General features: G+C 41.9%; 1 protein-coding gene across 9 annotated transcripts in view; it reads right to left on the bottom strand.

The window, feature by feature from the left end:
* Positions 1–581: 581 nt before the first annotated feature.
* GREB1L (GREB1 like retinoic acid receptor coactivator) overlaps positions 582–25071 on the bottom strand; it is a 144872-nt gene continuing 120382 nt past the window's right edge. For 6 of the 9 annotated variants that reach the window (XM_074899110.1, XM_074899107.1, XM_074899112.1 and 3 more), the window contains 15 exons: positions 24325–24664; positions 20038–20153; positions 19406–19650; positions 17778–18340; positions 17181–17283; positions 13490–13645; positions 13140–13279; positions 11299–11460; positions 10772–10979; positions 9897–10062; positions 8761–8988; positions 7205–7346; positions 6083–6283; positions 4763–4901; positions 582–3319 (listed from right to left, as the gene is read on the bottom strand). In XM_074899110.1, coding sequence (XP_074755211.1) covers positions 3156–3319; positions 4763–4901; positions 6083–6283; positions 7205–7346; positions 8761–8988; positions 9897–10062; positions 10772–10979; positions 11299–11460; positions 13140–13279; positions 13490–13645; positions 17181–17283; positions 17778–18340; positions 19406–19650; positions 20038–20153; positions 24325–24664 — 3073 coding nt within the window. In that variant the 3' untranslated portion in view covers positions 582–3155. The remainder of the gene's footprint in view (positions 3320–4762; positions 4902–6082; positions 6284–7204; positions 7347–8760; positions 8989–9896; positions 10063–10771; positions 10980–11298; positions 11461–13139; positions 13280–13489; positions 13646–17180; positions 17284–17777; positions 18341–19405; positions 19651–20037; positions 20154–24324; positions 24665–25071) is intronic. The other 3 variants (XM_074899111.1, XM_074899106.1, XM_074899113.1) reach the window with 2 other exon arrangements.

Raw genomic sequence — 25071 nt, forward strand, 5'->3', positions numbered from 1 at the left:
TTTAATTTTGGAACCTATGTGCGATTAGGATACACTTATTTGTGTTGTGCTGTCCTTAACCTTGGTCTGGAGCTAAAGCAAAGAGCTCACACCACCTCTGAAACGTTATTCAGGGTACTTAAAACTGAAGTAGCTGAACGGGGGCGTAGAGGCTGCTGCTTCCAAGCTGCGACTTGCAATTTTCACAGGGATTGGGAGCCGACGGTAAAGGGCTCTGTCAGAACAGCACTATGGGTTCACACACCCCCCCCGGCAATCCCTGGAAGGCAAGCAGGGCTGAGGAGCAATACCGAGGTGTGCCTTTTTCACCTGCTTCTACTGAAGGGGGCTGAGAGTTGGCATTTACAAGTTGTTTACCCCCTCCCTCATGTTTGTCTGAAACAAAGCTACTCTCCCAGAGGTACCCAGTGTGAAACATCTCCAATGCTGGCAGCGTTACACCAAGTTAACTCGACAGAATCAGCAAGTGAGGTTCACGTTAGCAGTACAAGGTGGGCTTCTCCGGGGCAAGTGCTGTTGTGTGTGAAGAGAGAGAAAAAGTGTGTGTCCTTCGCAGAGAGCCAGTGAAGAGAGAGGCAGTCTTAAATGGTAACTTAATATATTCAAATTTAATGAAAGCACATTATAAACATACCATAGCCACAACAGTTCAGTTCATAAACAATAACATGAGGTAGACTGACTAGTGAAGCTAAATTCACCAAGTTTTTGGTTAAGAAAACTTTACACTAGGAAAGCAACATTTTTTAACCCTCTTCCAAAAGTCACAAAAAGCAATTACATAAGTTAAGCAAAAAGCATCTGCATATGATTCTTTAAATCTTAGTTTACATTCAAATTTAACCTGTGAATAGACAAGAACATCTACAGGTAAAATATAATGCTGGCCAGTTGAATACATTCATAAGAATGGCCTTGAGGGTGAGGCTTAAAACCAAAACGGAACAGCACTAACCTAGATGCCAAATACGGGTCTCCTTCCCAGGCCTGACAGCTGAAGCATTTGAGCTGGTGCAGTGCGCTCTGGCCAGAGTGTTACCAAAACTCCCTATTTCCACACAGAAAGAGTTACGGAAACGGGTTTACTGTCATTTGGGCAAGGCAGGCAAATACACGCTGACTTTGTGACTGCATTCTCAACCTTCCGGACAGTTTCGCACTGCTTCACCAGAGGGATAACCCCTCAGAGTAGTCTCAGCACCTGGAATTTTAAGAACTTAGTGCAAACATCAAATACACAAACAGAAAGGAAACCATTTTTGAACACGTAATACCTGAAACTTCTGCACCACACTAAGACTCAGGGTTGGCCTTGAGCCCTTCTGGCAAAACCAGAACCACCGGTATACATTCAGGTGTGTATCTAAGGCTTCAATAAGCATCCTTCATATCCCTACTCCTTCCAAGTGTTAAAACAGATAAGGCAGGTTCTGTCTGAAGGAAAATAAAAAATAAATGTACAGAAATGGGTTGTTCATCTGAAATTTGCTAAATTTACAGCGTCAGAGTTAAGCTACATTAACACAGACATATGCAAACCATTTTCCTTTAGCCTCTGTCGAATATATTATGTTTTTTCATCTGTAAACATCTCTTTTCACAAGATAAAAAAAGTTGCTTAATTAACACTATGCATTAAAAAAGAAATGCAGCTTTGGCAGGTCCTTCTCCAATGAGTTGCAGGTCAAGTATAAAGATGTGTTAATTTCATTGCTTTGGGGGGAGTAAATTGATATTCCTGAATTGCTTCTAAGAACACGCTGCCTTTTTCTTTGTAATAAAGGGGTCACGATGTGCAGCAAAGTGTTGGGCTTTTTTTTTTTATATGGAAACCTCAGTGGGGTAGCCCATGGTAGCTGTGTGAGTCAAACAGAGTACTGCTACGATTTAACCCTGACAACCAAATGCTGCTGCGCCGAGTTCATTCTGGAAACAACAAGCATCGGTAATAGGCTTGTAAGTAGAACAACGTGTGACTACCACTACAACCAATATTTACAGAAGTTAATCAAAAAATAAAGGGCTGACAGTGTTAGGTGATGCATTCAACGATCTTTGCTTCTGGACAGAGTCTCTCCTGAGTAGTCCCAGGTCCCTGAGACTTCTCCCCGCTGGAGCTATTGTAAACCACCTTCTGCTTCTCTCAGATCCAGCTCAGGCATCATCGCCCTCCTGCACGTTGTTTGGTGTGTCGCTTCCCGCAGGGGTATGACATGAAAGACCTCAGCGCCACGCTGCAGCCCGCCCGAGCCCAGCAACAAGGGCACAGGGAGCAAGTTGCATACGGCCCACCACAAAGGCACCGGACGTACGTAGGACGTGTTCCCATATGCAAAGCAGGACGGACCACAGGTTTTCAAAGCTTTGATGAGAGTGAGAAACTCAAGGGGATTTGCTGGCAAGTTATTCTGGTCTCTAACTGAGGAGAGAGCATCTATGAGCAGCCTTTTGCCTTGTCCCTGGAGTCGTGGAGGAGGTGCCAAATGGGGTGAAATAGCGGTGCTGGGAGAACCTGGGTGCACAGTGCCTGCCCTGCATGTGCTGATTTGTTCAGGTTTAAGTAGTAAACTTTGAACACCTGTGGAAATTTTGCCAAAGACAGTTTCAATACATACACAATTACAAATTTTAAACTAACACTGCACAGAGAACGTGACTATTCCTTTTAATACAAATATCTACGTTATAGTGTAGTTTCAAACCCCTGAGTATTCCTGTACCAGAGTACAGAGCTGAAGATACACGGTGGGTTCTCCTCCACGTATCTTCAACAAATTCCACATGCTGGGTTGCGTTTCATGTGACACATTCAAGGTAGCAGCTGCTGAGAGCAGCTTCTTCCCCTAGCTCAGCTGAAACTAAAAAGGATTCTTCCTCAACCAAATTACGTCCTCTTCCTGGATCCTCCGGCTTGGTTGGCTGTGTGATTAGTGTCAGTGGTTGTGACTGATGTGAAAATAAGTGGAATCCAGGATGCTTTAAATCATAACTGATGTGATAATTTTATGCCTAGGAATAAAGACTACTTCAGAATTGTGGGGAATCCTTTAGAGCAGTCTAGATAAATATTGGTTGCACTTTGCTCCACAGTGATTGTACTTTTTTTAAAAAAAAAGTTCTTTTTTTTCTTCATTAGTGGTGTCTTAGCGAAGTTTCTATATATGGCGTCCAGTAAGAAAATAGAGTGGTTTGTCATCACTACTGTTAGCAGTTTGAAACTCATCCCGAAGTCGGAACTGCCACTCATCCTCCAACTCCAACCGGACTATTGTCTGCCGTAACGAGCTTCTGTCTTGACATATGACACAGAGGGTGGCACCTTCAATTGAAAAGCACATTAGATTCTCAGGTACAATAACATCTCCTTCATTTATTTTCTTAAGATATTTTACAGAAATCTTCACTGCTAGGTAGGAAAAATGAAGTGTTACAAGAGTCTATCAACAGCTGGCTGGCCTAGGCCCTGGGACAGAGGCGCATGTGTCTGGTTGCAGGAAGGCAGGGACAGGGAGACACTGAGCGTGGTGGTGTGGGCTCTGCTCTGTATACCTGCGATAGGTGTTAGTATCATCGACCATAGCAGGGAGAACGTTAACTTAAATCAAAAATCCTAAAATCACTACTGATAATTATGCCAAAAGAATAAGGCCTACTTTTTTTTCCATGGGATATTTGGGTTTGTACAAGGTCAATGATGAAACTATTAAGTCAAACCCCAGTCAGTCCCACAGCTGACTCCTGAGAAAGTCTGCTATAACTTCCCTTAAGTATGAGAGCTCCCCTTGGTAAAGCACTGCAAGGGGAATAACAAACCAAATCCCTAATTTCTCTGGTTTAACACACTTGCAAGCTTCCTTCCACCTGGTGTTACCAGTCTGTAGAGTCACTGAAGGAGCAGGAGAGCTCAGGGCTTCCTCTGTTCTGTGCTGCAGCCCATGCACCCAATACACAGAGAGCTCAGGTTCAGATTCCTCCTCAGCCTGATCTGAGCAGGGGAAGGCACCCACTGCCTGTTTTTGGGAAGAAACTGCCCCTTGCCCAAGAAACAACAAACGAAGCAGCCCCTCTGGCAGCTCTGGGGGCTTGGCGATGGCAGCACCATCCCCACTGCGGCTGCTGCACCTTCCTGCGCTGCCCCTGCACTGGGGGGGCCTAACTGGGTGCAGGACCAAACTCTGAAACGCAGCTCTTGGGACTGGGTCGGGGTGACCCCCACTGGCCCCCTGCACATGCACTATCCTCACTCTGCACGACCTATGGCAATTTGCTATTTGTTAGTATTAAGATAAAATGATGAAGAAAGATTTTAATGAGGTTTATAAAATTTATCCTGCAGCTAAGAGCTGCCCTTATCTACAAGACTGAATAGTTATTGCCATTATAGACTGATAACTTGAGCAAAATTTCTCACCTTCATCAGTAAGGTCTATTCTCTAAACCCTCAAGTTGCTGACTGCACGATTTCCATGTATCCTTGGTTTTCTGCACCTATTTGATGTCACTTTAAAATAATTTAATTAATATAATTTACCACAGCTTAGCAAAGGTTCAATTCCTTGCACTTATTGCCAACAGGAATGGGAGTTTTACACACTCCCAAAATAAATACTCCATCTATTTATTTTGAAAACAATGGCAGCACTAACTGTGAAAATAATGGAGCTGTTTAATGAAGCTCGTTATTCCTCTACCTTTCCCTTTTCCTCCGTGATGTTACTTGGCAGGAAAGCACCCGGGATGCCCAGCAGAGCAGTGAGATTACCTTTCAGAAACCTGAACCGCTTGAGGAGGTCTGCACCAACGAAGGAGTCGCAGAGATAGAGCAGAAGTCCGCTGAAGAACACTCCTTCACAGTTGACATTGACTGAGTGAGGGCGAGAGCTAATATAGCATATAGCCACCTGAAATGAAGGGGAGAAGAAAGGAAGCATTTCTGCGGTAGGAATGTCTAGGTATGACTTTAAGTGGAGAATATAACTTAGTGACAAGTCAGATGCTGATGGTAAAAATAGAATCCAACAAGAATGCAGTACTGAGCAAACTTCTTGTAGGAAATAACACGTGGGACAAACTTCTAGATTCAGATTTGGTCACCAAGTCTGCAATACGTTATTTCAGGTCCCTCTGTAATTCAGTTTGATTTTCTGCTTCTATGTGAATTACCTGCTTATAACAACTGTTAAGATTATATAGGTGGTTCTAACGAGGATACATTTGTCAAATACAGTAAGCAACTCCATGAGTACTGAAACTGCTGAAGCCTGAAATCCTCTGTGCCAGTGCACGTCTTCTCTTGCTGACTGCAAGCATCAACTAAGTGGTTCCCAGCACTGGGGCTCCTCTGTGTTTCAGTGCCGTGATGGCTGTTCAGTATCAAAGGGTTTCTTCTCTGTCTTGCCACTGACCTCCATAAAATGTCAGAACAAAACCCTTGTTAGACTTTCACCCTACTTCAGACCCAGTTCAAACTGACCAATGGGGTAAAAAAAATCTGATCTCCCTACCTAGAGACATCTAAGACAAATTTGCAAAAACCTAGTTTACCTAGAAACCCAGATTCATAAAAAACATCTAAAAGGAGAGCTGCATTACAAAGGGTGAGCTTTGTCCATCAGTGAAGCAAGTCACCAGAAAAGGGTCCTATCAGAAACTCTCTCATCCAAAACAAGTTTGTTGCAAGGACAAATCAAACACAGATCATAAAAAGCTGTATAAAAGGACAGCGATCTAAAAAATTTGGTAGTAGTTTTTGTACAGACTATGCAGCACACCATGTTCTGTCAAGAATGGCATCATTTTGGGGTCTTTGCTTCATATGAAATATTATTTCAGACAGACATACACAATTCCTTTGCAAATCACATCAATCCATCACAAATGTCTGGTCTTGCCAGCTAGGCGGCTTCAACACCAGCTCTTCCAGTGGAGTTGGTTCTTTAGTTCCAACAGCAGAGTGTCACTGTTTGAGACCAAAGTCCTTGATGCTGAGGATTCATAAGAGAAGGGGTTTTCAACACAAGAAAGATGTTGAAGTAAAGGTTTGCATTTACTCGTCCCCATTATCCCTGCAAATATTTTGTACCTCGAGTCCGATGTTCAGGTAGCAGTCGATGGCCAATACCGGGTTCTTGAAGTTATGAATGGCCTTTGGGAAGAGTTTGTATGTTGCATGTTGAAGGAATTTCTCCAGGAGGAACTGAGATGGGGCTGCCAACAACGTATGCTCACTGTCAGGGGCGCAGACGTACTGAAGAGGCAATATTGGTGCCAGGCTGTCTGAAACCTGCAATGAAACCAAGGGGAGCCCCTTTTAACCCACCTACTCAGGGAATCTTCTCTGCAGGAGTTCCTCTAGCTGGGGAAGGGATCACCATGACAGGGCAGGAAGGGAAAGAAGGCTGGGGGAAAGAATCAAAAATCCCCACTTGATTTTGACATAGCACCATGGAACAGAAATAAATTACTTGTTCTGTGGTTGCCAAGTACTTCTGTGAATATCTGGTTGCCTAAAGAAGGGACGTAAAACAGGGAGTTCAAATTGTCACAATGCCCTTCATCCTGCCTTACTCCTGGACAGTATAGGAAATGACATCCTTGGTGGAGTCACCCACAGAAAACGTTTTCTGTGGAGTTTTCTCATAGGCCAGTCCATCACAACAGATTGCACTGCAACCACAAGAAAAGGAAAATTCAGAAAATGACCTCCCAAAATACTCAAATCCAGGGTTTGGTCAGTTAAATCTGAAATACAGGGGTGATTTTTTTTTTTTTTTTTTTTTTAAAAAAAGCCTTTCTTCAGGTCTCTTTTTGTCAGCAAGGACTGAAAGTCATCACAAACCAGCAAACACTGGAAACTAGTGGCTATGCTAAAATTACTAAAACTGGGTCCAAGTACAACATGCCTGCTTTTGATCACAGTGTATGTCTGCAAATTCTTCCTCTGTTAGCGATACTACTGAATAGCTAGACCAAACTCTTTCCAATCCAAGCCCAATCTTCTAATAGTTTAGGAGGAGGTTTGTCAGTAATTTATAATTAGCGAAATATTTATTGTTTTCTATTTCTGTTGTGATAGCCCTGACACAGGGTAGGCCATGAATGTAAGATGTCAAAATAAAGCTAAAAGATGAGAATTCGGTATTTCTAGGGGAAACAGGTCCTGATTTTACCTTTAATGCATGACAGAGCATACATCCACACTCACCATGATTTTTGGCTTAACGACAAAGTCCTTTTGTCCTCCAACCTGAATATGTTTCTTCATGACACTGAAGTTGTTGAAGCGGCAGATGAGCAGGCCGCTGCTGTTCGTCCGCAGATTAAAATCTACATCTTCACAGAAATACCTGGACATTAAACACAAGATCACTAAAACAGCTGTGTGGCTGCCGTGTATGAACAAGCATTCACACCCCACTGCTGAAATGCACTGGAACGGGCTCAGCACAGATTTTTGGAGACCATCTGATATGGTGCCTATACAAATTCTCTACACAGCTCCGAAGACTCATTCCTTCAACGTGCTCCTGGTGAAGGAAAGCAACCTCTGGTCATCTTAAGACCAAAGAAATCTTCACTTTTCAGTGCGTCCCTATGCTTCTTCCCCATACCAAGTCTGGCTAGCCTTCTCATCCTCGTCATGTGCTGGCATCAATCATTTCCTCCCCACCCTTCTGTCTTTTTTTCTTTTTTTTGGTTCTTTTTCATACATATGTTAGAACTGACAGAAGCTCTGCAGTGACCAGCCTTTGTTTGTGAACAAGCCAGTTTTTCTATGAACTGGAATCAGGGGATAAATGCGGCTTTGATAAATATTTGGCTATGGGAGACAAACCATCTGAGAAGTAATGTTTATCCTGTGCTATTATGATAGGATTGCTCACTTCTGCAGGCTGATTCCCATCTCATGATTCAATCAGCCAGAGAATGTGAAATCAAGAACTCTGCAGGCCACACCAGGCCCCGCCTTGCACTGGCAGGCTACAATTCCTCACTCAGGATCGCTGAAAACAGCAGCAGGAGACCAGGATGAGATGCCCGAGGGCCAGTCTGTGGCCAGCAAAGACAGGGTTTATTCTAAACTCACTTGGCTGGGGAGGGTGGGAATTGGATATTGCTTCAGTCTGTGATGAAAACTAGAAGTAAAGCCCCATGATAACAGTGCTTTATTGCAAGTACTTTAGGATGGAGTTAGGTGAGGAGGGGAAAAAAAAGGAAGGAAACAGTAGAAAGTTTATTCATCTGTTTTTATTGGAAACTCAAGTGACAACAGGGAGGATAGCTGACGCTGAAGGAAATACAAGGAATCCCTCCTCATAGCATTTGACACCAAAATGGCTCAACCCTTTCCTATACTCTTGTTCTTAGGCAGGAGCCTCTTACAGGGCTGCTCTGGAAGCTCCACACTCTTCCTGTGACTGCTGCATTTTGGCTTCTTTCTTCTAACTTTGGTCTCCTGGTTACTTTTTTTTTTCCCCCTGAAGTTTCTTCTTTGCCCCCTGCCTTTTCAGTCTTCTGTAGCCCTCCCTTGCCCTTGCCCTGTAGCCTGTCTCTCCCTGTTCTTCTGGCTGATGGTGAGTTTATTTTGATGCCTTATTCATTCAAATGTAACATACATCACTCTCTGCTTTATTTTTGTGATCGTGCGCTTGTTAACTTAAACAGGATCTTTCTGTTTATCCTGACACCATTTGGAAATAGGGTGACAAGATTCTTACCATGCCAGCGTATTATTTTACGACACATATATATATTGCCTACCTGTTTAGATCATATTGCACATTCTGGGTCAGGTCTATGTTGAGCAGTATAAAATCACGCACGTGGCACCTGGAGAATGGAGCCTTTGCTTTTCTGGCATTCAGCTTGCTGTTCCATTTCTGAACACCCAGGATTGCATAATGAACAATTTTGGGGGTGGCTTCAATGTGTTGGAGGACACTCTTCAGAGACACATTCTTGCTGGAACCCCCAGGCTCCAGGGACTGGCTGCAAAACATGACCATACACAACTTACAAACGTGTCTTACTATTTTTATATGTTACACTGCATAAATATAAATATATGTGTATCCAAATGACCAAGAAATTCCATTGAGAGTGTTTACATTAGATGCTGTAAAAATACATACATAAATGGAAACTTTTTAAATAACAGTCAACTAATCATATCCCATCAATTTAGTCATTATAAGAAAATGGGCCTTTCAGCAGAATAAGGTCTTACACAGCAATTTAGAAAGAGGAAAGGAATCACCTTACGCACCAGTTCTGGAAGGCTATTTTCTCCATAATGGACAGCATAAGCACTGAGAAGAGCAAGAGCTTAATGCCTTCTAAAAAGCTACAGTTCCCAAAAGAAACTGTTTTCATTGAGAAATACAAATCGAATCAAAACAGATCAGGGAAACAACATATTAAGAAATCACTCAAATAGTCACTAAGAGCAAGAGCGGCTTTAGGCAAAGAACAAGCATAAGCAGAGGTTTGTTAATGGTCCTGAATGTGAGACACGGATGTAAGGGTAGAGCCAGGTGGAAGTGTTCAACAGCAGAGGTTGGATGTTGGTGGTCAACAAGACAAATCTACGGCTTTCCTACTGCTCTGAGTGGAAGAGCTGATTTTTTGCATTTTAGGCAATATATCTAATGTCCAAGCGTACAGTTCCTGGGCTATCTGAATAATAACTGAGTGAACAACGACCTCTGAGAGGCCCTGCCGAAAGCTACTTTTGCTTAGCAGTATTTTCAGTACTTACCAGCAGCTCCAGCTGCCCAACTTTTCTAGCTGTCTGGTCTTTCATACCCCGTCAGACGCTAAAGATGAGCCTAAGTCGCAGATGTGCTGCTGCCTGTGCTGGATCAGTGCAGGGAGTCCAGTGCTGGGTGGTTACTTACCTCGACTGTTCGTGGACGCTGTGCATGTTCCACAAGACGCAGGAGTCATCCATGACCACGATAAATGGCCACACGCACTGGCGCTTGACTCCCAGTTCCTCCAAGCGGTTTCGTTCCAGTTCTAGATTGTGGTAGGAAAGTTCCTTAATAAGAAACCTGGCAGCACCTGAGAAAACACCATAAAGAAGACACACAGAGGTCTTTATTAGACTTTATCACTCTCTCTGCCGAGAGAAAGGCTACATGAACATCTGGAATCTTTACCCTTTATGAAATTAGTGCTCATAACATCTTAGTTTAAAAAGAGATCAGTATGTCTCTTTTTTAGTGTGAGTAAATCTAAAAGGCTGATACCAAAAAGACTGGACCTTTTAAGAGACTCTTCATGCAGAAGATGATTTTTGTGGGCATTAATAAAGAACTTGAACCCAGAAGGGGCTGAATTCTAAAACTGAAGCTACTTAAAACCTCCTTCAAGAAAAACTCAGCAACCATGAAAATGAAGTCCAAAGTTCAAGCTCCCAGTGTTCAGCTGTAGTTAATAATTAGCTTCAGCTAATTGAAAAACTTGTAATTTGAAAAATCATGTGTAGAATGTCTAGAATGAACATTCACACAGCAAGGCTGAGTAAAATGAGTGAATATGGCCTACAAAAGATCAGATTTTAAATTGAGAAGGCAGCAATCGATACAGACATATATTCTATGTCCCTAACAGCAGTTCTTACACACCATTGTATTTAGCACAGATACTGCTGTTATTATCACAGCATGAATGTGAGGAGCTGCTGCAATGTTCCCTTTGACAACATGAGCCACATTATCCAACACGGATTTTGCTCTCTTCAAGGCAATGCTTTGATGGTGTTTCTTACCAACGCCAGCATTGTTGAACATGCCCGGCAGGACAAGCATGATGTGGTTGGGCCAGTATTTACGGTAGAGTGGCATTTCATACTCCTTGACTACAAGAAGGTGAAGGTGGCTGATGCCTTCCATGGCATGGTAGAGGTTCAAGAGTCCATGTTCATGACGTCCACTCGACGGAGTGAAGATAGGACTCTTGACTGCATTCAAATTCTGCTGGAACAGGAGATATTTTGGCAACATTAGGTAAAAAGCGGGTCATTCTTGGTATGGAATTTATTTATTGTTTAAATTGGATTTTAAGATTATTGATCATTGCAACACATATGAACTGGACATAGGAATCAAGAAGAGATGATTGTCCTCAAAACAATCCTCCAGTTCTAAGGACAGTCAGGCAAGAATTATGCAAAGGACTTTAAAACAAAGAAAACAGAACACCCCCTCAGCCAACCACCACTAATTTGCAAATGTGTGTCAAGTTGACTGCATTCAGCATATGTAGCCAGCAGATGGCTAAGAGCAGCACACACACCTTGTCAGAAACGAGTGGGAGACGCATACTTTCTAGATGTTTCCCCTGCTTGCTGAAGACAAAATGGTTCTCTTTGGACTTGGGGATTATAAAATGCAGTTGAACCTCTTCTCCTAGCATCGAGGATGAAAACGTGAATGCGTGCAGAGTCGAATCAGATATCTGTATACAAAAAAAAAAAAATATAAATTTGCAATCAGGTAATACATAAGGAGTATATGGCAACCTGCTCTTACAGTCACAACACCGGAAGCCACCAGAGAAGAACATCCAAAACATTCTCTTTCAATAACTATAGTTAATTCTATTATATTCTCATTTTCCTCTACCATAAGCCACATTGCTTAGGCACGTAACTGGCCTTTCTATTAAAAGAATCAGCTTTCAGTACCACTAATTATCTTTGGCCAGACTGGAAGTTGAAGTTATTTATTAATATTTACAAGGGGAAGTGAAAAATATGTATGCTAGGAAACAAACCATCCACATAATTTTCCCAAAAGATCCAATGAACAGTGTAGCATGTGGGTGTGGCCTACACAGCAGAACGTGCTGCCATTCAGACACCTCAGCAGCAGCACGGCTGCAATTTGTACAGTTATTTTTCGTGTGGTAATACTCTTCTAAGCAGCGAGGTAACCAAGGCAGGCCATGCCATTAACAAGGCTGTGAAGAATCTGGGTGAGCTTAAGTTTGCACAGTGCTTCACTGAACCATGTAAGTGTATACAAAGCGCCTACGTATCTGGTAAGATTTCACTCTGCAGAAGCACCCATCTCACTACAGGGTCACATCACTTATTCTTAGCAGTCATCTTTCTATAACCTTAACTACAGAATTGAAATAATCAGCATAAGTAAAGATGAAGAATGAAAGGGGCTTTATTTAGGTTCTTTTAAAGCACTGAAGAATCTCTCGCCCTTCATAATGCCTGCTATCCAATGACTCCCCTTTGGATGTGTAATTTCTCTGAGTTCAATTATCGTAATTATATATACACAACTCACACTTGCACATACAAGTAGATAATTATATTTATTACTAGCTGTTCTGTTTGACCACATGCACAAAGATGAGTGGAGGGAACAACAGATGTCCTTTGGGTTTGCTTGTGTCAACGTACTTAATGAAGCATGAGGTTTAAATCAGACCTGCTGGTGCTGCTCCATAGTAACTGACATTGTACATTTCCAGGTCAGTGTGTCTGCGCTGTGTTAGCTTAAGAGCGAGCTGTTGGAAAAGATTAGCAAGCAAGGAAAGAACAAATTGAGATAAGAAACTTCCAAGTAATGTGTTGGTGGTGGTTAAGAAATAATGTCTGAGCTATTAACCAGGAATAATCTTACCTGCCAGTCTCCTGAAAGCATAACTGTTTGTTTTAGAGATCAAAAGCTTTTTAACTGAACAGTTAAAAATAATAATTTTTGTTCAGTGACTCATAAGCTACTGCATGAGAAGGAAGAAGCAGGCCTTCCAGTCTTGCACCACAGGTGTGGATGGCTGGCATTTAGGTAAGACAAGCATCTCTCAATTTTACAGTCCTCTCCCATGAGATACTGCAAACCCTCTGGGCAGGCTGAATAATGCTTTGGCTTGGGATAACTAGTCACAATATTCACCCTTTGTCAGAGGCAGCTGGGGAGAAGAACTGCTCGTGCAGAACACTGCAGACACAGTTGATGGTCCAGGGTCTGTGGCTCAATATCTCCTCTGAGAATGGAAGAATTAAACAATTCCATCTCAGGGAAGGTGAAAGCGTGAGTCCTGAGACCAGAGCAGTATGCCTGGAGAGCCCACAGAAAAGCCAAGTATGCAGTTTACCCTTGAACCTTGACACCAACCTGTGCGGCAGGATTAATGTCCATATACTGATGGCACTGCTCACAGTGATGGAATGTATTGTAAGCTGCATATTTAGTCAACATCATGGACACAGTCTCCCTTTTCTTAGGTTCCTCTGATTTTGTTTCTTTGCTTGTTTCTGTGCACAAAGAAAATAAATAACAGAAATTTTCTGTGTTAAAAAAACAGCGACTGTGATCCCAGTAACAGTTGTAAAGAACACACAAGTTGTTTTGTTCCATGTAATTTTGGAGATTAAAGGCTCCTGTGAATTCATGTATTTGAGCAAACTAATGAAAACCGATTCTTTGTAGGAAAGTATTCCTAAAAAACTCTACATTTTACTTACCTTGTTTCACTCTTGAGAGTTGTTCTGTGTATACGGGACTTATAGTTCTGTACTTGGGGTCATGTACACTCAGGTCAAAAGACATTTTGCTGAAGATCTCAATGTCTGGCCAGTGGTCATTGCTAGACTGAGTAATTTCACTGTTTTCTGTATGATCTGCAACAACACACTTCAGGTAAGCAGTTATCAGATACCCACTGAATGGTGTTTATGTGATGTTTGCTGATCTACAATGGCACAGAAACTCACACAGGTGTGCACACACACACTGACATCTTTGAACATCATAAGTATTACCAAAATTAAATTATAATCCACACAAAGCCATTTCAAAGAAATGGCAACTCCTTGGAAACTGCATGCAGGAAAAGGAGCCTCATAGGTATCTTTCTGCTCAGCTGCTGAGGTTTAATTCACTCTGGTTTAAGCATAAAATGCTCAAATGAATGATCCTATCTGTGCAGAAGATACAGGTGTAGTCTCGAGTCTCACTGTGGTGGCATGAGGAGTACTGGGTAAATAAGATACATTCCTGTCAGAGAATGGGGTATGGCCAGCAAGGATCAACTGGAACTTCTTTGCTTTGATCCAACAGAGGTAAGTCTAAAGTAAAAAATCAAGCGTAAGTAATTGGAACATTAGAAAGCACTGGCCAAAGAAAACAACCTTGGACTGCAGCTTGAACAATGATCCAATTCAACTTAAAATGAGATGGAAGAACACACAACAGTAGGTGTGTAACTGAGGTTACTGATTTTAGAAAAGCAAATTCAGATGAAACAAAGGTTGGGTCTACAGTCAAGCACATGCTCACCCTACCCAGACTGACCCAATAGGATGTGAGCCAGCATCACTTCAGAGGCCATTAATCTCACTGGCACTGTGTCATGATCAAATTAACATATTCCACCCATCAGGTGAGGCATATTAGTTTGTCCATACAGACAAATCCTGAGAAAGCTCACTCAAAGTCAGATGGCCTGAGAAAACCAGGGAACTTGCCTCTGAATAAGACTTGGACTTTTTGGAATTGCAGTTGCCAAACAACCAGTAACCAGCATGCTAAGCAAAATAAAAACACCAGGAGAAAGGGGCTTCAGAGGGACTACATCAAAAAGGACACTAAGAACAAAGTCCATGAGAATGGAAAAACCTTACCAGTGAATGAAGTTTTGTCTTAAATGTCAACAAGTGTGAGATAGAATAAGCTTTGCCAAATGTCAAGCTGAGATAGACCTCAGAAAAGTGCTTTAAAAAAATAACAATTTTCTTTACTGTATCACCTCAACTATATACATTAAAATAAATTTGTTATTTTCTTTTTACTTTGACGATTATGTTTTCAAGGGAACAAAAGGTTTACTATAAGCCAAGATGTAAAAAAACCCCCTCTAAAATCTTGATACGCACTCAAAAAACAGAGAAAGAATAATCTCCTTGCCAGTTTCCTGAAAGAACAGGCATGTGAAATCAGGCAGAAGACTGATTTCAATGCAAGTGTAGCACATATATTATCACCATTTAAGAGGAGACACAGGAGCTCTGGGTCCATTACTTTGATCTTGGTAATACTCCAAACTTGGGGAGGGCAAAGAAAATACAGATATTGAGGTAAATGAAAAATGTAATAAAATGCAACATGGGTGGACCAAAGAAATCCTGTGATACTTTCATTATACAGCTATGATATATCTATTTCTCTGAACAAAGGAAATGCAATGCATCTTATCCTTTTGGACTTTAGTGAAGTATTTGATAAGATACTGTATCACAAATTATTAATATAGCTGAAGAAAATGGAGACAGTGAATGGTCTCTAAATTGAAAAAGTTGATTAAACAGAAGATGGCTGCATGTAACATTGTAAGCATTAAGGCAGACGGAGATTACTGATGAAGTTAAAAGATCAGTAGAGGGACATACTGTTTAATATTTTCACTAATGTGACCAACTCAAAAAAATTGGCTAAGTTTGCTGGTGGCACACTCTAAGAGTTGCTGTCATTCTGGATGATCTTTGATTCCTTCTCCGTAAAGAATTCAATGCCCTCGAAAACTGTAACAACAGAAACTGTATGATATTTAACAAAAAAAAAAAAAAAAAAGTCATATGTATAATCAAGGACTAATAAAAAGCATTTCTGCAGCAGGTTGGGAGCACCTCAGTTGGCAACAACTGAGTTGCAGAGGAACCCACAAGTACAAGCTACACATCAGTGCCAGTGAAACGGGAGAATGGAAAAGACCATGTTTCATCAGTCATGGGGCTTTCAGTGGGGTCAGGGGAATACTGGAGCTATTGTACACTGGGTTGGTTAAACATCCTGCAGAATACCTCATCCAGTTCTGGTCACCCATGTAACAGAAGGATAAATGGAAAATAGATGTGCAGGGCGAGAGCTACTAAACCGATAATGAGAATAAAAAGCCTGTCATTTGTAAGAAGATCCAGGCTACATAGACAAACACTGCGAGGGGGTAAGATTGCTGCCTAACTACACTACAGAAGCAAACATCAAAGAAAACAGAAAGTATTTTAATTTCAATTCATATTTTCTTTGGTCCCAAAGAGAATGTTTATAATTGGGACAGGAACATCTTTGGGTTAGAGAACAAAATAACGGTTTCAGCGATCAGAGCAGTCAGGCTCTGGAAAAGCATTAAAATACAAGTAGTGGGGAGCAAAAAAGCCCCAACCAAAAACCTCAAACAAACCCAAACTGCTCTTCTGATGGAGTTCCATGCATTCCTGGCAGGGATGTGACATGTTGCTGTGATCACAACAGGCCAGATGGCATGACGCAGAACTTCTCTTACATTCTGATGTTTCATCTTAAGTTTTTGAAGTACTTGAGATCAAATAATGAGAGAACAACAGCCCCCAAAGCTTCAAGTCAAAGGAAAATACGTTTGGTTTTTTTTCCCCCCGCTTAATAGCACTTTCTGAGCAGAATTACAAATTAGTCTTTTCAAAGGTTTGACAACAACTAAATTTTCAGGATGCCAGTCTAATGATCATGACATTTATGCATCATGGCGTTATCTTCACTACAAAACCACAGTTATGTGAAGATAGTCCTGAAGAGAATTAACTTTTAAAAGGGTTTGTATGTCTTAAGGTGAAATCCTGCCACAGCAGCTAATGTACCTCTGAGATCTGACAAATCAATGCAAATCCAAAGAGGTTCCCCCTCCCCTTTCTCCTCAGCGTAAGATCTGTAAACTGCAGACAGAAGATAGTCTTACTGAAAACTGGTATCTTACTTATACTTAAATAATAATAAACATAAATAATAATAATCATAAATATTAGTGATGTTTTGGCCAGAAACAAAATGTTCTTAAATGTCTGGTCTGCTTAAAAGCAGTCAGTGCTTAAAAACTAACAAGGAGAAATAACATTGGCAGATGATGACCATTTACAGTTGTGTGCTCGCTTTCATTTTAGTTCTATCCAGTTGTATCAATCCAAAATACATTTAAAAGTTCTCACCAAAGCCCAATATAAAATTTATGGGTTTTTTTATCTATATTTAAATATATGCAGACCCCTACAGTAAGTCTAGCTACACACTAATGAACAGGACAAGTGGTAGGTAGTCTTTCCGTGACCCTGGAAATTTGTCACTGCTGAATAATATGTGACAGAGGCTCTTCATAACACATATTAAGAATGACTACTAAATACTTACTGGCATTAATCTCTTCTTCATCATACACATCTACTTCCAGCAACCGGATCAGCATGCGGAAAAGAATCCTTAGGAACTGCAAGTATGAGCCAGTCTTTCCCACCTGAGCCAGAGATGGAAAAAAATCCAAATCCCAACTTAAACTAATATGAAGGAAGGATGTGCTTCAGAAAAAATACCTTTGCGTTTACCCCATTCTAGCTCTGCCTGAAAACATAACAAGACGTAATATTCCCCATTATGCTGAATAGTGTTAGAAAATTGATTTGCAAGCAAAACCTGGCCCACAGCCTCTATCACTTTTGTAAGCAGGGAAATTGGCAGTGATAGCTTTTTCTCTACTAATACACTCACGGCAGTTTTATGCCCAGTGCCATCCAAGCTTACTTCATCTAGGCTAAAACATGACACACAGAATCACCTTTCCTCTCCTGACCACTTCCAGCATGGGCTTAACCTTAAAACTTGACTGAATTTTGACCTCAGAATACATTGCTGCATGCAACCTTGCAGGGTGCCTTTACAGTACATTCTGCAGTCCTCATCATCGGTCTTCTCATCCTGCTATAAGGCAAAAGGAAGGAACTGTTCTCTTACTTGCGGTGGTCCTGTCAAAAGCAGCCGCCTGGGGTGAAAACTCCTCGAGCCAGACGTCTCACTCTGATTGCTGAAGTCCGCGTGGTGCTGTCGGGCTGTCGTCCACTGCCTGTAGTAGAGAGACTGCTCTTCACTGTTCATGTCCTTGTGAAGCAGAGGCCTCAGAGAGCTCAGCCAAGACACATCCGCATGAGGCAGGAGGGAAGAGGAGGAAGGCAAATTCCCACTCTTCTGTGAGCTCAGGAGACAGTAGGCAGCTTTCGACAGGATGACGATGCGTGGCAGTGCAACACGGAGAGCCTTGCTGTCTTTGGCTGAATGGGCAGGCCACCGAAATGTCTGGGAGACCGAAGGCAGCGATGATAATTTCGAAGTGGTGCTGCTCGCCATCTGGTTACCCAGGGAGTCGCATTCTTGTTTCAGGGTCTCTCCGGCTGTGAAAGTGGGGTAAGTTCCCTCATCTACTGAGCTGTGCGCCACAGTCTGAAAGTTAAGTGACGGTGCTTGCTTCTGACACTTGTCAGCAGCACTCGAGGAGCTCACGCCGTTGTCTGCCAGGGAACCTGGGGAAACAAAGAGCAGGCAATGAACAGATACTGGCTGACATAAGAAAATGTAAAGAAATCACAAACTCATTTGATCTACAGGACAATCCTAACCTTCAAATACTTCTGTTCAGTGAGTGCTGCTGCACGAGCTCATCACGTGGCTTAGGTCAGTGTTTCACCATTTAAAAAGAAATCATTGACAACCCATCTGTCCCTCTTGATGGAGAGGCAACAGCCCTTCCATTTGGGTTCAGAGTCCAAGCTCAGGTGTCCCTAACCCAAATGACCGCTAAGCTCCATATATAAACTACCATTTCCCATCTGGAATTTGAAATTTGACAGTACAACAGTCTGAAATTCAAGTATAAGACACCACTGTATATATAGATCAATTTGGCACTCCTCCTTATGGGGAATGGAGCATTCCTTTCACTGCAACTCTAACGAGAGCTGGGCTGTGCTCCCTACTCCTTATCAGTCAGGTTTAGTTGGTGTATGGGAAGATCTAGTGTATGGCAAAGGTTCAGTTTAGCTGTCTTAATGCCTCAAACTCATGGGGAAACAAGGGGAGGGACCCATAAATGTCTGAGGAATGCAAGGAAAGAAAGGTCCAGTAGAAGATGATGCTCCATTGATGCCTGAAGAGGTAGGGCAAGACCCAGCCATTCTGTTGGTCTTGGCAAGGAGGCAAGTATCCATCATCATCCATAGCCACCCCCGCAGTCACAGAGCAATTTTCTACTCCTAAAATTTTATACTATCCATTTCTACTCTGTTTTTTAAGATCTCAGAATCCACCAGATGAAATTAGCCACAAATGTGAAATATAAGTTTAAAAATAAAATTCACAAGGGACCCTTAGCTGTGGCATACCATCCTCTCATTGAAACACCATTCCCTTTTAGCTGTACACAGAAAAACTGCTCACCGTGGAAAGAATCTGCTACTAACATTTCATTGCCTAGCCTGCAGCAGGATACAGCGGAGCAACCCACATGTGACTAAACATCTCAGTGTTTGCATTCAAATTCCAGTAAGGAATGAAGGCTTGTTTTTCAGAGCAACAGCGGAATAACTGACCTGAGGTTCCAGTGACAGCGCTGCTATTACTCTGGGGTCGGTCCAAGTCTATCAACAGCTCATCAGAGTCATTCTCGCTACCGTTAGTCTTCTCATGCTCCTTCTCACTAAGGTCAAGAGCTACAATAGGCCCTCGAATTGCCTCCTTCGAAACGTAGCAGCATGCCAGGCCTACTTCTTGCTCTAATGCAGTCCTAGTTAAGTAGCTTGAATCAATTAGTCGAAGGTCACAGTATTTCAACGACCTAGAAAACCCAACCCAAGAAAAAAGAAAGTTTTGTTTTCTCTGACTTTGAAGAATGCTCCCTATCTTTAATTGCTTATTAAATATTAATGAACAATTTTGATAGCCAGTAAATATAAAATTATTTTAAAATATAAAGTTATGCTTAAAATACAAAGTTATGCACATAAGTCATGCTCCTTGGTACTTTGCACAGACATTCACTGACCCACACAGCTTTACTTTTCACAAATCACACTTTCCAAAATTTTAAAGTGTTCCCAAACAAAGTCTAAAATACACTCTTTTTTTTGTGAAAAATTAGCCAGATGGTAGCAAACCACTTATCCACCCCCAACTTATCTAAACATGTTACAAAACAACCATATTGCAACAGCAATAACAGCACCTGGGGAAAGTTTCTCCTAGGGGGTCCTTGCCAGTTAGAATAACAATGCAAGGTAGACCTTCCAAATCCTGATAGGTGCGAGGAATCCAGTCATCCTGCTCATTTCCCCTCCAAGCCTGTGAACAAAGAAACTTCCAGTTGCATTTAAATGACACCTTGTAAACCTTCACCCATTTTTTTTTTTTTTTTCCCCAGTTCCTGCTTTTTCTTTCTATACAGAGTTTGCTTACCCAACAGCCAACAGGAAGGAGACCTTAGGTACAGGCATGCATTTTTTCTGGTAGCAAAGTGTTAGCCAAGCATTAAATGCACAGAAAAAGGATGCATAGCATATGTTATTCAGTGCTGGAACCATACACCTGGTGCAGTATTAGTGTGGTCTGTCAGAGAAAAATGCAGCTGATGCCTTCAATTTCAAGCTGGTACAGATAAAAGTTCTTTGAAACTAATGTAAAGCTGAAGTAAGACCTTCAAATAGAGTATGAAAATGGCTCCATGATCCTCAAATATTTGCTTAATTATTCTATATACTGAAAGATTATCTGAATGGAAAAAAAAATTCCCTTTCACTGGAGGTAATCCCACAAGAAAGGACTCCTTACCTACAATCCTACAATCTACCAAGGCCCAAGACCGAAAACTCTATCATTTTCCCTTAACAGTGGAAAGGCTTCCATGTCCTTATACCCTTCAGTCCCCTTGGTTCTGCAGAGCTTAGTGAACCTGGCTGAGCACACCTGTATTCTTGTGTATTGGATGCAGCCTCCTAAAAACGTTGCTCTATCTTGAGAACAACATCTTTCTTGCTGTGTTGCACAGCACCCAGACTTCCACATGATATAGGCAGTATTTGATAAAACAGGCGAGAGCACCCTACAGCAACTTTCAAAAAGAAGTAAACCTGAAAGACTCAGAGGCTCTCACTTACAAAGGAAACAAGCCATTTTATTTCTACAAACACTGAAATTATATTATAAAGCTGAAATGCAAAAATGCAGGTTCATATCCAGCCATTCCTGTCAATACATTATGGGTAGCCCCAGGAAAACTGACAACACAGCCTCTTAGATCACTGACGAGCTAAGAGAAGAGATCAGCAGAGAAGTTCTTTCCATGTAACCCAGAGACTTCACATTTCTATGTTGATCAGACATTAAGGTCTTTCCAGACAAGGAAATTATGCCCTAATGTTTACAGAATCATCAGTATTTGAACTACAGTGTATCACCCTGCTGGAAAAAGTTTTTCCTTCTTTCTTATTAATGATGGACAAAATAATTCTAGAGAAGACTCTTATCTAGCTGAGGCACAGAATCTACTTTGATAGAGTCATGACAGCAAGCCCAACCACTCTCAAACTGCCCATTAAAAAAAAATAAAAAATATATATATATTACTGTTCCCAGCACAGATGGACAAGACAATGAGACACAGTGCTCTTGACAAAGCAACAAGACTTACGCAAGCTTTGTGGAAAACACACCTTGCAAGAAGAACCCTATCTTGAATTCCCAGTTTGTTCTTCTAGTCTCAACCTGTACCCTTGACCTGTTCTCTCCTTACCCTTCCTCCTCCCCAGAAAGGCCATGTTTTATGAGTAACCTTCTCTGGCAGATGACAGGGACTGAAAAGAAGGACTCACTAGTGAATCAGTGACTCAGCATGCCATTTGACCTTTTGAAAATTTCCACAAAAATCCCCGTGATTACTTTTTTCTTAGCTTAGGCAGAGCACAATTTGAAGTAACAGTCCCCTTTTCTGCTATGACTCTATTCTCTTTTCCCAGTCCTTATTTCTTTCCCCTGCTGATTTCAGCATTCTGAATGTTCACAAAAATAATTATTTCTCCAACTACTTAACAACATCTACTGGCTCAGTAAAGCAGACTCAGCAGCAGAGAGATATTTTCTGGCTTGGCAGGGTTAGTCTGACTAGCTGTTATCCTGCCTCTCCAGTGATGGAATTTTCTGTAAAAGTGCATGGCTAAAAAATGAAATAAGGGAAGACAGACAGAAAGCTGATCTTCTTTCTGCTAGCCTAACGACTTGAAAAGAAGCCTGAGTGCCTGGGGCTTTGAGCTGTAAACTTGCATACAGAACACGTATTTCTTGACCATCTTACTCAGGAGGAGCAGAGAGCTGCACCCTTTTGGGCTCCTCATTTCTGAATGCCTCCCAAGTGGTTTGATTCCCGTTGCACTTAAAGGGTATGCCATGACAGCATGTCTGGTCAGCAAAATAGTTAAATTATTTGCTATCTCTTCTTTCATTCTCTATCTCTGGGTGTACATCTCCCTTGAAGCCCGGCTCCCTTATGGAGAGGACTGATCTGTCTGTCTGGCCTCTCTCTGAGAGAGAGGGAAATGGTCCAGCTACCAGCACTGCAGAGACAGCTGCCCACCCTCCCTGCCCTGCTGCAGCACCACACACACTGCTAACGTCCTCTTTGGGAGAGTTAAGTCAAACTTTTCAACGGCGGTCACTAACAGCTATAAGGTTTCCATCCTTACCCTGAAAAGGGTCAGAATGAAGTCTCATTCTCCCTGCAACCAACAGCAGTTATTGGTGGGACCAGCATTTCAAACCTCAGCCTCACCAGAAAGCACTTGGTAGGCTCATATTGCTCTCCCCCCACCACAAAAAAAAGGGCCTGGGTGCTCATAGTGGAAGCAGGCAGTGACCAGTTCCCAACTTGCTCTAGTCCTCCATCTAACATCAGGAGAAAAGCCAAGCAGCATAGAGACTAAATCAAAACTGTCTGCAATAAACTAGACTCGATGGTAGCACGGCTGATTAATTTTATAATGAGAATCAGTTGCTCAGACATAGGCTCAAAGCATTTCAGATACTCTGTGTTATCCCAGACACCAGACTAGCAGGTATAGCAGCCCACAGCAAGACTCACAGGTGATCTTCATCATTCTGGAGCGCCACTGGAATAACCCACCTAAAAATACACTATAGGCTTATCTTTGGGCACCTGAATTCCTCTCCTCACTCCCTTCATAAGCACATTTCAGAATTGAGTGGGTTTTTGATAGTCACCTGCAAGGAAGAAACAAGTCCAGAACCCTGCATCTTTGTTTACTCAAAAAAAGCATCTTATATTGTGAGGGAGAGGAGTAAGAATAATTATTTCGAATTTTTTTCATTCTCTGCCTGATCCTCTATTCCAAATCAGTGGCTACATGGATGTTCACCTGCAACAGCTTCACCCTCAATCCTCATCTGCAATAAAGGCCTCACGGGCAGCTCCAGCAATGCATAAGGGCTGCAACCCTTTACAGCAAAGTGCCATAAAGAGGCTCTCACGGGACTCTCAGTCCAGAATGATTTAAGGCTGGAGTTAATGCCTAGTCAAAAAAAATCAGCAGCACAGAGCTGCTATCTCACATGTTGTTTTCTCCTCCACGACTACTACTTTCCTCTCTTCCTTCTCTTGCTGCAGGCAAGGTTTGAGGAGCAGAGGTGGTAGCTTTTTTAAAGGACATTTTCTCTGCTTTTGGTTGTAGCAAGCTCTTTAAGAAAGCAAGCTCTTTAAGAAAGGCTCACGAAATTCATTCCTTTTCTGTGTGGTTTTGAATACGCTGTATAACACACAGTAGAAACAGAAAATTAATATCTCTGTGAGGTTTAGAGCAAGGATCAGGACAGTCAAACAGAATTCCTTTAAGATGGTACCTAAGGCAGGCAACCCATTTCCCTTTGTTTAATGTAGTGAGGTTAGTTCAGGGAGTGGGTTTGGCTAGTTGAACCATGCTTTTATAAATCCATGCAAAAGCTTAGCTTGGTGCATGTATGTTGTGCAGAGAGGCTTTCAGCATGCAGTGGTTTAAGTAAAGAAGTCTATGACAAACAGAATACTTTACCAGTTATCAGAAGGGCAGAAGATGGATGGACAGAGCAGACAAGAGATACACTAGACAGACATAAGTTGGTGGAAAGAATTAGTTTGTCTAAGGAGGTCTGACCTCTGCTTTCTGAGATTCAGAGATGAAACCTATCTGACTCATGCTGTCATTCAACTTTAACAAGAGAGATAACATCCAGTGTTTGACTTCATGGGCCGGTAACGATTCAATTTTTTGAAGTTTTAATTTCAAAATTCAAGTTTCTAAATCGTTTATGCTCATCAAAAGAACAGTAAAATTCCATGGAGAGAGATACAGAACATGCACCTTTTCCTATAAAATAATTAACCTAAAAGCACATGAGAATGAACAAAAAGTGTGTACAACAGTCAGAGGACTACAGTGGGCATACAAAAAAATATTTAGTTTCTTCTAACCTTCAACCGTGTCACAAAGTGTTTCGCGACAGTAAGCTCTGAGGCAGGGTTCCCAAGGAGGATCTCAAAACGATACTGCAGACCTAACTTGTCTCTTACTTCTTGTAACCTCTCCTTGGCCAGCATGGCTAGCTGCACAGACGGCACCCTAATGACAAGCATGTGGCCACAGCCATTCTTATCCTTTCCTGGAGAAGTGATAAGGTCATCCATTATGCTGAGCGTTTCAGGTGTGCTGTGATCTCTTAGTGAGGCCATGGTGGTGAGAGCCATCAGAGCCTGGGAATACTGCTGAATGAGAAGGTAGCAGCGAATCACCATGCTGTGCAGCCGAGGGTACCTTTGAGGAGATACAGTTCTGCGTTAGCACATCAAAATCACAGTAATGTCTGAAAATTAGCGAAAAAACAGGACTGTGTGGTAAAGAAGTGCCTATTTTTTTTCAGTAGCGCTCAAAGAATGAAGCCTTCAATTTTCACGGACAATAATTTTGCACAAAATCTAACTGTGTTTCAAGTAAATTAATACGACATGGTCCAAATGCAGAAGATGAAGAGCCAAGTCCTGTGCTCAAGTAGCAGGAATTTAAAACTTCTGTTATCATCATCTGGGCCAAAATATAAGATGAACATCTTTAACTTGACGGACACAAGGATTATCTCAGATCTGGTTCACTCTAAGAGCACAGGCTAATAATTGCTTTGCTGCCCACAAGTTTTTTTCTTCTATAAACCTGGAGGACCATTG

The sequence above is a fragment of the Athene noctua genome, chromosome 2 (genome assembly GCF_965140245.1).
Source record: "Athene noctua chromosome 2, bAthNoc1.hap1.1, whole genome shotgun sequence".
NCBI classification, from domain to species: Eukaryota; Metazoa; Chordata; class Aves; order Strigiformes; family Strigidae; genus Athene; species Athene noctua.